The sequence below is a fragment of the Ambystoma mexicanum genome, chromosome 9, assembly GCF_040938575.1.
Source record: "Ambystoma mexicanum isolate Mex_15411 chromosome 9, UKY_AmexF1_1, whole genome shotgun sequence".
Classification (NCBI taxonomy): Eukaryota; Metazoa; Chordata; class Amphibia; order Caudata; family Ambystomatidae; genus Ambystoma; species Ambystoma mexicanum.
The window spans coordinates 649283946-649297498 of record NC_090931.1 but is presented as its reverse complement, the minus strand read 5'-3'; the positions used below and the strand labels follow the sequence as shown (position 1 = coordinate 649297498).

General features: G+C 46.5%; 1 protein-coding gene across 1 annotated transcript in view; it reads left to right on the top strand.

Annotated features, from left to right (window-relative positions):
• RPA1 (replication protein A1) overlaps positions 1–13553 on the top strand; it is a 295679-nt gene that overhangs the window by 18688 nt on the left and 263438 nt on the right. Inside the window, exons 3-4 of the mRNA XM_069615363.1 lie at positions 7391–7469; positions 9339–9447. Of these exons, the coding sequence (XP_069471464.1) occupies positions 7391–7469; positions 9339–9447 (188 nt within the window). The remainder of the gene's footprint in view (positions 1–7390; positions 7470–9338; positions 9448–13553) is intronic.

Here is a 13553-nt window from a genome sequence, read left to right as displayed (position 1 = left end):
TGGATCTCAGGCATCCCTGTGTTCGGTTCTCTCTGGAACCCAAGTAGAGAACCCGACAGGGTGTCACCCCACACACCGTGACTAACCTAAACTCAAACTGGGGTACAAAGAACAGCCCCCGGAGGCTCCCCTCCCGCACTTCCGTATCCGCGCACACGGACCATGTTCCAAAAGTCACACCGACTATATTCCAGTCCCAATATTTATAGCCCAACCGGGCCCGCAGCGTCACTTATCTCTTCCCGTTCCATCCGCCGTCCGCTCATCTGGCTCCTGAGGACAGTTTTGTGCATCGAGCCATTCCCTGGCCTCCTCCGGAGTGTCAAAGAACAGCATCTTAGTCTTGAAGAAAACCTTCAATCTGGCCGGGTAAAGCAACATATACTTGTACCCTGCTGCCCGCAATCGCCTCTTGACCGCCCCAAAGTTCATGCGACTGCGCTGCACTTGCAAGGTGTAATCGGGGTAAGCAGTAATGGTCGCCTCTCCTCGCCGTATGGTGCCCCCTTACGAAAGTGTTCGAGGATCCTTTCCCGATAATTGAGGATCTTGGCGATCACAGGCCTAGGTGGGTTCCCCGGCGGTGGTCTCCTGATCAAGGCCCTGTGCGCCCTCTCCACCGCAAACCCCTGCGACAGGGCTCCCCCAGTGATCTCCTGCAGCAGCAAGTTCTCAATAAACTCCGTGGGATTCTGGCCTTCAGCCCCCTCCGGCAGGCCCACGATGCGAACGTTGTTTCTCCGGGCACGTCCTTCCGCCTCTTCAGCCATACTTTCCAAGTTGCCCACCCGCTGCACCAGGGCATGGATATCACGCTTATGTGCAGTGCAGTCCGCCACAGTAGGGCCCATCTCCTTTTCCAAAGTTTCCGTGCGCTCAGCCAGGGCTCGTACATCCTGCCTCAGGAGGTTCACGTCCTCCTGCACCGCCCCAACCTGTAGTTCCAAAGCAGTTTTCAATTCGGCCACAGCAAGTTGGAGCTTGGTCTCCCACGTCGCCTTCAGGTCCGCGATCGCAGCGAGGACCTCCTGGTTCGCACCACCGGCGGCCATCTCCTTGGTCTGAGCCTTATCCTTGCTCCTGGCACCTTCAGGGCCGGGCGGCGTCTTGGTGTATTCGTCGAGCGTGGGCTGTTTATTCTTCGCCCTCAGGAGCTTGTTCAACATATCTCCAGTCAGGAGCGTCCTTCTGGCCGCGCTCCGGTCCAGGCCAGGGAGGCACTATGCCTATACACCACAACTCAGTTGAGAGTCCCAGCTCGCCCAACAGTCTCAGGCACCGCTGTTGTCCGGCGCTCCCCCCAGATGAGCAGGGTCGCGCTGCCCCCTTCGTACCGCTGAGAGGGCGCACGTATGCTGTGGTCCCGATCTACCGCTCCTTTGTCCCCTCGTCAAGCGGCGGCGGCCATTTTGTCGTCCGTCGAGGTCTCGCCACCAGTGCTTCATTCGGCTCTTAAGTACACGTGCGCAATACGAACCCGTGTAAAAATGTGTCCTCGCGTGCATCCGAACTTCATGTACACAGTCTTCCCAATCTTCGCCAAATCACAGCGGTCCTTGCGCGGTATCAGTCGGATTATGTACGGATCAGCGGGAGCTCCCGTACAGGCACGTCTTTTCACATGGCTTCCAAGCCACGCCCCTTAAACCTGATTCTTTGACTAACGGCCAGCCAGTGCAGTTTTACTTCGGGCCTCTGTGACATGAAGTAAGTGACCAATACCACAAACGGCACAGACCGCTCCTTTCTGGATCACCTGAAAACTTTTTACATTTGCCTTAGAGGTTCCAAACAGCAGGCTTGTAGTAATCCAATTTGGTGTTGATAATAGCTGCCACAATCGTAGCCCTGTTACTCGGAAAGGTATGGACGGATCTGCGACAGATGAATGAAATAAGAGCAGGAAGACTTGAGGTGTATAACATGTTTTTGAAAGGATAAGTCTGAGTCAAAATATACCCCCAATGTTTTTACAAGTCAAACGTTGATGATATTTCCCACAATAGTAAAACTTTTATAGGATGAAGCAAGATGATTTTAACTTTGTTGGAGTGCCTAAAATAAGCAGTTCTGTTTTCTTGTTAAAGCTAGAGTTAGTGGTCATCCAAGACTGTATAGCACTGAAGACTTAATTCACCCTTTCTAAGTCTTTGCTATAGATACCCGATAATTCAATCACAATCTGGGTGCCATTTGCATAATTTGCGAAACATACCCCCCCGGGAGGAAAGTGGGTCACACAGTTGTTTGATATAGAAATTAAACAAAAGCGGCAACAGGCAGGAGCCCTGGGGTACGCCACATATCAATGAAGCCATTTGTGATTGTGCATTATCCTTATCACATGAGCAGTTTTTAGACCAAGAAACGATCCAAACCAGCCTTCTGCTGAACCGGTGCATCCACTGACCTTGACCAGTCTATCAGCCAAAAGGGCATGATCAACCAGATCAAAGGCGGCCGACAAATCAAGAAGTAACATTGCCTGCCTGCTTTTGTCAATTATCTCTGCAATGTTTGTTTTAAGATCCAACAAAGCGGTCTTGGTTCCGTGATTCGCACGGAACCCACACTGACCAGTGGCAATAATAATTGTTCCATAAAGCTGGAACGCCAGCTTGTCCAATATTTTCAACATAAAAGGAACGTTGTTAAGGGGCCAGAGATTTCTAGGATCACTGGCGTCTAAAGTTCCCCATTTTTAATAATGGCGAAATCCATGCCTCCGTAATGGTATTGGGGACAGAGGCTTTGGAAAAAGAGTGATTGAGAAAAGTAGTCACCCAAGGGAGCTCAGTGACTACTGAAACAGCGAAGCAGGTAAACTATCCTCTTTACACGATGTTGGTTTCATCTTAAGAACAGTGTACCAGACCTCTCCTTTAGATACCTCTCCAAAGGAGAATCAATAGGGCGAGGAGACCGGAGATGTTAGTTTACCACAGGACTGCAGTAGAATGAGCTGGTCTGCTATGCATCGTTGGTGCAGTAGTTTAATTTGAAGCTATCATGAATCTTCTGGAGCCATTTGTTATCTGCCGCAAAATGGGCAACCACCGGGCTACCCTTTAGCTCGTGTAGAGCTATGAACAATTCCCTGGGCTTGGATTTAGCTCTCTCAATCCTAGCATTAAGCTTCGCTTCTTTAGTCTTCAGCAAGATGTTTTTAAAGTCCTTCACAGTAGCCCTATAAGTATAGAGGGATGCATCCTTTGAATGTTTACGCCAATAGCATTCTGCTTTCCTTTTAGCTGTCCTAGCAGAGAGCACCTCTGCAGAGAACTACAGGTTAAAGGAAGATGTCTTTTTTTTGGATAGATGGTTTAAGGATGCTAAAGATTCATGCATCTGATGGCCCTCCTAAGGGTGGACGTGAAGTTGTGACACATTGTCCAAGGAGGGTAGTAGAGGGAGAACAGACGAAGCAAAAACCTCATGAGTAATCCCTTTTGATTTCCAAATGAGGACAATTTGTTTAGTAGGCAAGGGATTTGACAATGGCAGAAGAGACAGGGTTAGGTGGGGGGGGTCCCAAAACCAAGAAGATGGTGATCCGACCATGGACCAATCTGGACCTTGACAGTTACGACCTCCATGTTTATAGACACAATCCAGTCTAAGATGTTACCACCAGTATGTGTTACTTCTGTAGAATGTTGTTTGAATCCAAGGTTTTCTAAAGAATGTAATAAGGACACTGCATCTCGGTCCAAGTGTCGTTGGCCCGTAAATTGAAATCTCTCGAAACCAATAGTGGCAAGTGTGGTTTAGATATACGGCCAAGAAAGGCCACAAATTGTTCCTCGAAAAGAGGCGTCACTTCAGATGGCCTATAGAATAGCAACATGATATGATGCATGTGCAACGAGGGAACGTCATTAACCAGGAAACCGTTTTGCGATTTACCCTAGTAGTCATTGGGAACCCTGGGGGCCATGTTGCATCAGCTGGGGCCAGGCGAAGCAGTGAATACTGAGATATGGAGACAGGCTTATCATTACCTACATTAACCATTGTCTACGGGGCCGGGTTTCTGCTTAAATCCAAACCGTTCATGGGCTGCATCTGGGTCAGTAAAAGCAAACCTTTTTAATCTGGTAAATCCCACCAGTGTAGTAGGACTGGACACCTCTGCCCTCTTCCTCCTCTTGACCAGTGTCTTTCCAGTCCTATCCAGCAGAAGTCGAATCTTAAATCCCTCCATCGCCAGAGACTTCACTCTTGCTGCCCTCGCTTGCTCACTCGAACCACCTCCTCGGTTATCAGTCTGGAGCACCCTTCACGTTTTTTCCAGATAAAATTCCTGTGACAAAAATGTAGCGATGGGGCTCTGTTCATGTGATAACCACAGTAGTGTCCTTTTTTTTTTTTTTTTTTTTTTTTTTTTTTTCTCTTTCTCCCCTGGTAAGAATTATTTTCCAAAAAGTTGCAAGAGAAAATGAAGGGGCTAGCAATGACAGTACACATCATGCCATGTCTTACTCGCCAAGAGCCAGTTATTTATTTTTAAATCTCTTTATTCAGTTTACAACAACCATCATACTGTCATCGCATAATTAATTCCATGGCAATCACCTTTTCGACATCACATACACTCAACAAAAGAGTAATTACTAAACAAGTTTAACATTCCAACTAACTGCTTGCTTCACATACACCAGGGAATTTAGGTGCCACTATCTGCATGCAGAGGACATATGGTATTTCCTCCTATCCTTGCTGCTCTTCCCTGCCCCCCTCCCTTGCCCACCTGACTGCTCCCATGTCTCAGCACCCTTGTCTCCAGTGGGTTTATCATCTGGTGATTGAAACCTCTCCCGCACTACTGCATTTCAGTCAACCATGTTGTCTCTACTCTCCCTCATCCCTCTTCGTAATGCTCTATTTCACAGCACTGTTTCTGCCATGGACCAGTGCCTCGCATCATTCTACCAGCAGTTTATCTACGGCCCATTTTGTGACAACCAAGCTGCAGCGATCCTCCTCTTTGCCAGCACGCAAGCAAGATCTAGCATCCCAGTAACTGGCCTAGCCCTATTTCGGTTGTGGGAGCAATCCAAGCAGGCATGCCTCGGGTGACTAGATGACCTTGGTAATTCCATCTAGCTTTGTCTTTGCTTCCACCTGTTCCCAGAATTGCTTGATCACCCTCCATTCCTAGAACATGTGGGTCATTTTTGCACCTTTTGTGAGCACATCTAGGACCTCGTTTGTCTATCGAGCCTGGGAACAGTGATATCCTATGCTGTGTCATGTATGCCCTTCGTAGGATATCAAGCTGTGTGAGCTTAAACCTAGCGTTTCTGGACACCTTCTTGATGTATAGTAAAATATTTACCCACTCTTGGTCGAAGAAGTTCCTCCCCAGAACTGTCTCCCATTGGAATTTTGCACTTAAGATGCCTGGCTGCTGTTATAACGTGGTGACCCCATGCCGCCCCTCTGAGATTTCATTTAGCAACGCTAGAGTGGTGTCCTCTAGAACTTCGGGAATCCCTGTCATCTAATTTTGGCATTGTGGAGCAGTCTAGTGTACATTAGGAACTGGCCTGTATCCACTCCTGCGTTACTATTTGAAATTCTAGGAGCTCCTTACTTAACAGCAAATTACCCCAGACTGCCACCCCATGTTTCCTTCTGAGTCCTGATGAGTTTGAGATCATTCGTTTGGGCCATAAATCGCAGCTAAAGGCACATGCAGGGAGTAAGGCTCCCTCAGATCTGATGGCCTTGTTCTGTTCCATACTTTCTTGCCATGCCGCACCATGGTTTGGCAGCCTGGAATTCTTTTATCCTCTAACCAAAGTACCTCCTTCAGCAGGTACTGTTTTTCTTGACACAACTTCGTTGCTAGTATTGCCTCATTCAGTAGCCACTCTGCAACATACTGTTATCTCCTATCAAGTAGTTAAGCTCCAGATGTGGTAGCTTCACCCCGCCCTCCGTGTAGCCTATGCACTGCGTTCCCAGTGCCCCATATGAACCCGCTCAGCATAGTGTTCAGCTCCCTGAAAAAGGACGGCACATTAATGAAAGGGGACAGCAGGTGGGGCAATATCACCATCTTGGTGAGAACGACGTGTCTTGTCGAAGTTGTAGTTTTCTCCAGAATCCAATTGGGCGTCAGTGCTCCAACTGTGTTCAATTCATGCAACAACTTTGTTCCCAGAAAGCACTGATCATTTATCCAGGACCTTGAGGATGTACTCCAGATGTCTTGCTGGTTCTGGACGTATAAGAGCATGTCGTCGGCATACAATGAGATAACATGGTTCGTCCCGTCCGCCATGATACCTGCATCCCGGGAATTTGCCTTTCGGGAATGCCACCAGTGGTTCAAGCACCAGTATGAAGAGCATGGGGGACAGTGGGCACCCCTGCTTTGTGGCCCTCTGTATATGTTTCACCCAGTTGATAATTACCTGCCCATGCTCTGGGTCCGGTGTATATGAGCTTGACCCACCCGAGGGACCTCTCTGCAACTACAAAATGCTCCAATGTGGCATAGAGCCAATCCCATCGGACCCAGTAAAGACCTTAATGACATCCAGTGATGCCACCAGAAGGTGGTGGTCTCATGTTTTCGTCTCTTCTCAAATTCCCAGAGATGGCTCTACCTGGGGCATACTCTGTCTGATCGGAGTGTTTTAATCCACTGCTCACCCTTTTTAATCTCTCTGCCAGAAGTGCAGCAAGGATTTTGCAGTCTTGTTTGACCATGGACAACAGCCTGTACTTTTATGCATTGGCTTGCCTTGTTTAAACACTGGTACGACGATTGACTCCCGCATGCTCGGTGGCAGTCTCCCCCTCTCATATGCCCCTTGTAGTGTCTGTAATGGCTGCAGCGTCACTTCCTCCATGAACTACAAGCGGCACTACACATTCCCAATTGCAACATTTACGTCACCTGATTGCTTTGTATGGTACTTGTTTGGGGTCAAACGTAGCTGTTTGTGTCAAGCTAACCAGGCTTGTAGAAACTGCATGTATGCATTTTTGAACCCTTTGGCTATAGGAATCCCAACTCCTCAAGCATACTCAGCGAGGGGCTTTAAAAGATCGCAATAGGTGATGGGTACAGGAGTTAAAACAGGCATAGACCATTTGCTGGCAGTTCAACGAGGCCTCTTAAATCTTTTTTTTCTTGTGCAGTGGAGTCCCTAATGTATTTTATACAAGGATGCCATGTTGTGCGCTGAAGTTTCAGGTCATTATTGAATATACCACTGTTTAATACATTAACAGAAATTGGGGTTTATGGAAAGTGTCACTTTAGCTGGGGCATGCTGAAACTGATTTGCTGATGTTCCGTTTCATCTGTCTAGTGTATGTTGTTTTTATGTAGCATGCATTACTGAGTGCCTGACTGAACTTATTTTGTTCTTAGAGTATTCGTTCTATATCATCAGCCGGTGGCCCCCAGCGTTATCGCCTGCTGATGAGTGATGGGGTGCATACACTCTCCTGTAAGTATTCACCCTGAGCTTTAGCTGATGTTGCCAACTCTCCACAATGGATATCCTAAGGGTCTATAATTTCCCCCAATGTTTCATTTGTCTGAAGACAGTAATTGCTATATTAATAGCTAGAGGATTGTTCAGTTTTGAAACCTGTTTTCTATGTCAATGTAGCTGGTTTATTTTGCTCAAATATTTTCCAATGTACAATCAGTAACTTGATTAGGATTGGCAGCAATTCGGTGTGCAAAGAACGATTCATATTTTACTTAGTGTGGGATGGGTAAATATTCATCATAGAAAATGCTGCTAATTGGTGATGTAGCATTAACATCTTCTCAAAACTGGTAATTGAAATGAACCGTAGAGGTGTTGGGGCTACCTGGGGTAGGGTATATAGCAGCGAATGGAGGATTAGGGATCACATACAAACATGTCCAGGACCAAAGGCAATGCAAACACTGAGGAAGATGGTATAGGTTCAAACATTGGTATTAGGCAAGGATGGCGTTAAGATGCATGCATTGGAGAGTAGGCTGTGGTGAGTGAAAACGGGTAGACTTGTATCTTGTTTTTGTTGGACAAGAGGATTGCCTCTTGTATCAAACATTCTACAGGGTGACAAAAAGTGATCCCTAAATAGGCTGCTTCGCGAGGTGTAGGTTTGGTGGATGGGCAGGTAACGATCTGGGTTGTGTAGCAATAACAAAATACAGACACATACTAGGGACAGCACTGACTGATTATGTAAATGTATAATCTGTCTGACCACATCAAAATATACTGTACACTAGACAATGAAAATGGAAGCAATCTGGGTGAGGGTGGCATGTGTTTTGTTCGACGAGAACCCCTTTCTGAGGAAATGGGTAGTTTTTTAAGGGCATTTTTGAAAACCGGAGTTGTAATTTATATTGGGGGAATTACAATGATGTTGGACAAAGAGGGAAAACTATCCGAAGCGAGAGGCGGCTCGGGGGTGAGGCCATGGGACCTCGAGGATGAGTAGGGTGTTGCACGGTAGGGTGCATGGAGGGTAGTAACAGAAGATTAGGTTGGACAGAGGGTGGTTAGGGCCAACAATAGAAGGAATTTAAAGAGTGGCGATACTTGGAGAGCCAGCTGTCATGGAGTCGGAAGCCTGATGTGGTATAATAGCGGGCGGAAGGGGGGGATAGGAATGTACATTGAGGGATTTTGCAAATATGGGGGGGGGGGAATAAGTAGAGGGTAGGCCCAGGGGAAGACTTGCACAGTAGCTCAGTCGACTGGTTCCAGGGTGGAGATCCACATTTAAGAAGATCTGGATGGAGGTGAGGAAGGGGCAATTTTGCAAATGTTAAGTGGGTTTATCGAGTCAGAGTTGCTCAAATTGGTGGAGTTTTAGGTTACTATCAAAGCGATTTCTAAGGTTGTTTGCCTTTGAGATTGGTCGGGGAGGAGGGAAAGACTAGTGTGAAGGTGGCAGGGGCAAGGTAGGGTGTGCTGTGCAGCATCTTGTGGCAGGAGAAGGGGATTTCGGTCTTGGGTGATTTCAGTTTATAATGAAGAGCTATTCAGTAAAAACTATCCGGAAGTCTGAGATGAGGGAGAAGAGATGGTGTGGTGGTAACTGGTAAACGGGGAAACCGAGGATCTGTGTGTTGTCAGCAAATATTTCCTCTTGGTACCCAATGGCGATGAGTTTTCTTTCTGTGCATGGGGGGCCTACATGAAATGTCCTATGCAAGTGAAATTAATATATTGGAGTGCATCGATGGTCTAGTCCTTTTATGTTTTTGATTTGGGCAGCATGTACTGCTCTGGCCCGTTTATCAAAATTCTGAATTTCGCAGGTGTTGGGACACTTCCACCAATGTATCAATTGTTTTTTTTCAGCTTTTATGTTGGCGACACAGCTGAACTCGCTGGTGGATGACAATCGATTGGTTGCAAACTGTGTCTGTCAATTAAACCGCTTCATCATGAACACCTTGAAGGATGGCAGGTAGGCTGTGTGCTTCTATGCATAAGTCAAGTGTTAACTGCATGTGGCTAGCGAGCATGGTTCAGCAGAGCATCCTATGGCAGAAAGTCCCTTGGAAAAATGTAAAAGAGCACCTGGGTGGTGATGGGGGAATGTTTGCAGTTCACAAATGGTGCACCCTTAAGCTGGCAGGAACTACCACTTATGAGCACATTGGGTGTTTGCACAAGACCCTCATACATACATGTGTTTTGGGCAGGGTCTTCCCAAACCATGTGTACTTTGACCCATTGCATTAAGTCCTAGGGGTGCTCTGAAGATGCCAGCAAAGCTTAAAGGAAGGTGCCCTTGCAAACTTGAAGTCTAGATCTGTCCGTTGCAGAGCCGTGCTTCTGAATGGTTGCCCTCAAATTGACTGGTAAAACGTGGACCAGATGCCTTCCTCCTCTGAACTGGTGGGGCCAAAGGTTGGAAAAGCAGATGCCGGCTTAGCCAATGCTGGTTACATCAGAAGGTCTCTAGTGGTACTTCACCTTCTTGAATCCTGTGCACAGCTATCTCGACTAGCTAGAGGACCTCTCATTTTATCCATATTCCAGGTTGGGGCTGTAACAGCCCACATATGGGAGGAACCTGCAACATTCAATCTGGCATGGGTAGGGAAGCTGACCTATACGGTACAGCCTGACAATCTGCCAAGCAACAGGATTCATCCTAGCTGAAGTGTCACTTGGAACCAGGTAGTCCCAAATCCCAGTTTCAGCCAGTTCACACACGCAACACTGATCTGCACTGCAGAGCTGTATTGCCACGAAAGTGTGTTAGGGAGAATTTTCAGAAATGTGCTAATTCCCTTCTACCTTAAAGACCCCCAGCCCTTTTTGTTGGATTTAAGGACTTTCATTTTTTTGATTTTGGAGTGAGACAGACATTTTTCCCCACTCATGTATCTTTCTTTGATTTGAAATCTGTTTCTTTTGGAGTCTGACAAACTCCATATACATCATCTTTTTACACTGTGACACACAGCACTTTCAATGCAGTGGCATAGAAGTCTTTCAGATTTCCCAAAGTCTTAAATACCTTCTCTTGGTTAAACTACTGTTTACAAGAGCAGTGAAGTGAAATGGACTTTACTTACATGTGTAACTTTCTAGACCCATCACACATGATCTTACAATAGGGTGCAGGAGGAGTTACTTGGTATCCCCTTTGTCTAGTTTCTCATGCAACATTTTTGTTACCCTTTCTACAATTAACGGCTGGTGACATTGGCTTCCTTTTTCCTACCATTGTGTGTTTCTACCGTGGGCTGCAATTGCAGCTGCAGTAAAGCACCCATGGGTGCCCATTTTTGTCAAATGGCCGGTCTTCTTTTTTCGCCATTTCTTGTTGGAAAGGTCCTTCTTGAGATTTACTCTGTGCGCCAAACCAGGTTTTTTCCCTTGTTTGTTTTTTGCTTTGGCAGAATTCACTGCTGAAGCCCACCTCTGGCTCCAGCGTGTCTGGCACGGCAGGAGGTGAGGGAGGTTCCCGATGTGCTTAATCCCCCTTGGTTACAGGAATGCACCCAAAGGTGATTGGCTGGCTGTCCTTGGGAGACAACCACCCTGCTGTGTGAGACGGCTAGGCTGCAAATGAATGGGACAAACCTGCATGAAAGGTGAGGTCTCTTGCTTGGAAGGCAGTAGACCACCGGACAAAGGAATCAAAAAAAGAACTTGGAAGAGACGCTTGCTGCAAATCCTAGACCGTTGGTTTGCCCAGTGAAGCCCTGCTGCATTGCTGAAGCCCTAAATTAGCCTCGACTAGAGAAGCCCTGCAAGGATGACTTCTCCCTTTGGGTTGGTGGGATGAATCGTCCCCAAAACAAACTTGTATGGACATCCTATCAAAGCTGGCTGTACTTCCATTGCTGCTGCAGGAACTAATTGCCAGGGAGAGGAACACCCAAATCTAGTGTCTCATTTTTAATTCAGACCCGCGCTCGAGGAAGATCCTCCGGACTCCATGAAGCAGGACTAACCAAGCCTGAATCCCCTCAACAGAGTGCTGGACCCCAGATGAGAGGAAAGTCCATACGGTATCTGAGAACCGCGGTGGTGCTCTTCGCGAGAAGCTGAAACAGCCAAGTGCAGCTGCTCTGAAGTTTGACCATTGCTGCCGCTGACCTTCAAACCGTATTGCATTAGTCCCCAGGTGTCATCCCTCTTGTCCCCATGACTGAGGTCCAGGAACAGGATCTGCCATACTACAACTGGAACAGAAGCCAGCTGGAACCTATTTCTTCTGACTAAAGGTACTATGAACTAAGGGGTACTTACCTCTTGTCGTGTAGCCTTGCTAGCTCTCAATTGTGACGTGCCTTGGTTGCCTTTTGCAGAGTTGCTTGCAGCTTTGCACCAAGCCTCCCAGCTTGTGGCCCTACAGTGATTTCATTTTCTACAAAGAATTCTAAAACCTTGTGGAAGACTTTTTACTTAACCTCAAGAAGTGCTTCAGCTCCCCTAGACTTTGCTCAATTGACATTAGCTGTCCTGGCTCCCTGAAAGACTTTTCTAACCTCTGACTTTGTGTGACCTTTTGTTGAGGGACAGTTAAAGCACAATCTATAACTTGTCTATCTGGAAATGTATTTTGCATTGGGAGTGGGAGGAGTTCAAAAGTACTTGCACGCTTTATTTAACCATTGTTTTATTCCCTAACCTTTTCCTTTTGACACCAACCAAACTCAGTATTGCTCTAGATTTGCCAGAGAGATATTAATGTCCACAGTGTCCTAGTTAAGTAAGTCACCACAGGGTGTAGGAAGTGTCTGTGTGCCAATCCTAAAAGGGTATCTACTGATTTATTGAAACCGAGAGTGTGTATTTATTGAAGTATATTTTTGTTACATATTTGCTCCCTTTTTAAAGAAGGCTTATTCAACTGACTGTTAAATCATTGTTTAATCAAGAAACCTTGAGTGTAAGAGTTTATTTGGTTACTTGCCACAGTGAATCTGTTACAACCCTACAGCTCACAATGAGCCTGGCTGCTCAGTCACTCTACCAACTTGTGCAGTACATGCTTATACCAAAGGTTGGGTTAACTATTGCCAAGAGAGGATAGCTCAGCGGCAACGTGTGCGCCTTGGAAGGAAGACGACACGAAGCAACACAGGTTCGATCCCTGGGTCCGCGCTTAGAAACCTCTGGGTGTTTAAGTGTTTTATAAATACGCAACTAGGACAAAAAAAACAATTACGCATCCAAAAAACAATTCCTGTAACAGCGCCCAAAAGAGGCTGCCTAGAGAACAATAAAAAGCACCGTTTCCTGCAGCACTCCATTGAAGATGGCGTGTTGCTACTTTACAAAACAAATGTGAAAATCAAAGGGAGACTGGAGTTTTTATTATAGACTTTTATTTTAAAACAAAAGGGATCCTTACTATCCCCAACCCCAAAGAGGGGGTTTCCTGCCTAAAAAAACTAATACTAGAAGGGGCTGCCAGAATGTCCGTCAAAGTAAATTCCACCATCCTGTGTCAAAACCTACTTCTGTCCCTCACACTACAACTAAGAAGGTAACGAGTTCCTTCTTTAAGGAGTATGGCTCCCTTCTCCGGCTTCTTGATGGGTTTCGACTAAATGTTCCCAAAAAGAAATGTGCATGTGGGAATGTCTTCCTTGCAGGTTTCAGACAGTGTTTATGCAATCTTCTTTCTAGGAGAATGGCTCCCTTCCTGGAGTGGTTCTGTACAATTTCCAATAGAACAAGGGCGAATGACTCCCTTCCCCTGCTGTGCCTTGGTACAATTCACAACAAGGCTAGGAGGGGAATAACTCACTTCCACTGGCTTCTTTACCTCAACTCCCAGTTCAGCACCAAGAGAGTGCCTCCCTTCTCTTGGTATGTTTTGGCACAGTTCAATACAAGACCAGGTGGTCTCTATCTCCACTTCAGGGTTGGAACCGGGATAAGGACTCCCTGGTATGGCTTGATAAAGGTTTTTCTTACTGGTTCTATTTTGATCTTTGCTTGGTCTCTGTCTTGTTTTTAAACAATGTTTAAAAACTTGTTAGGATCCCAGACCCTTCTCTTGTATTTAGTGGACTTGTCTTTGCCGTTACCGCAAGGAAGATT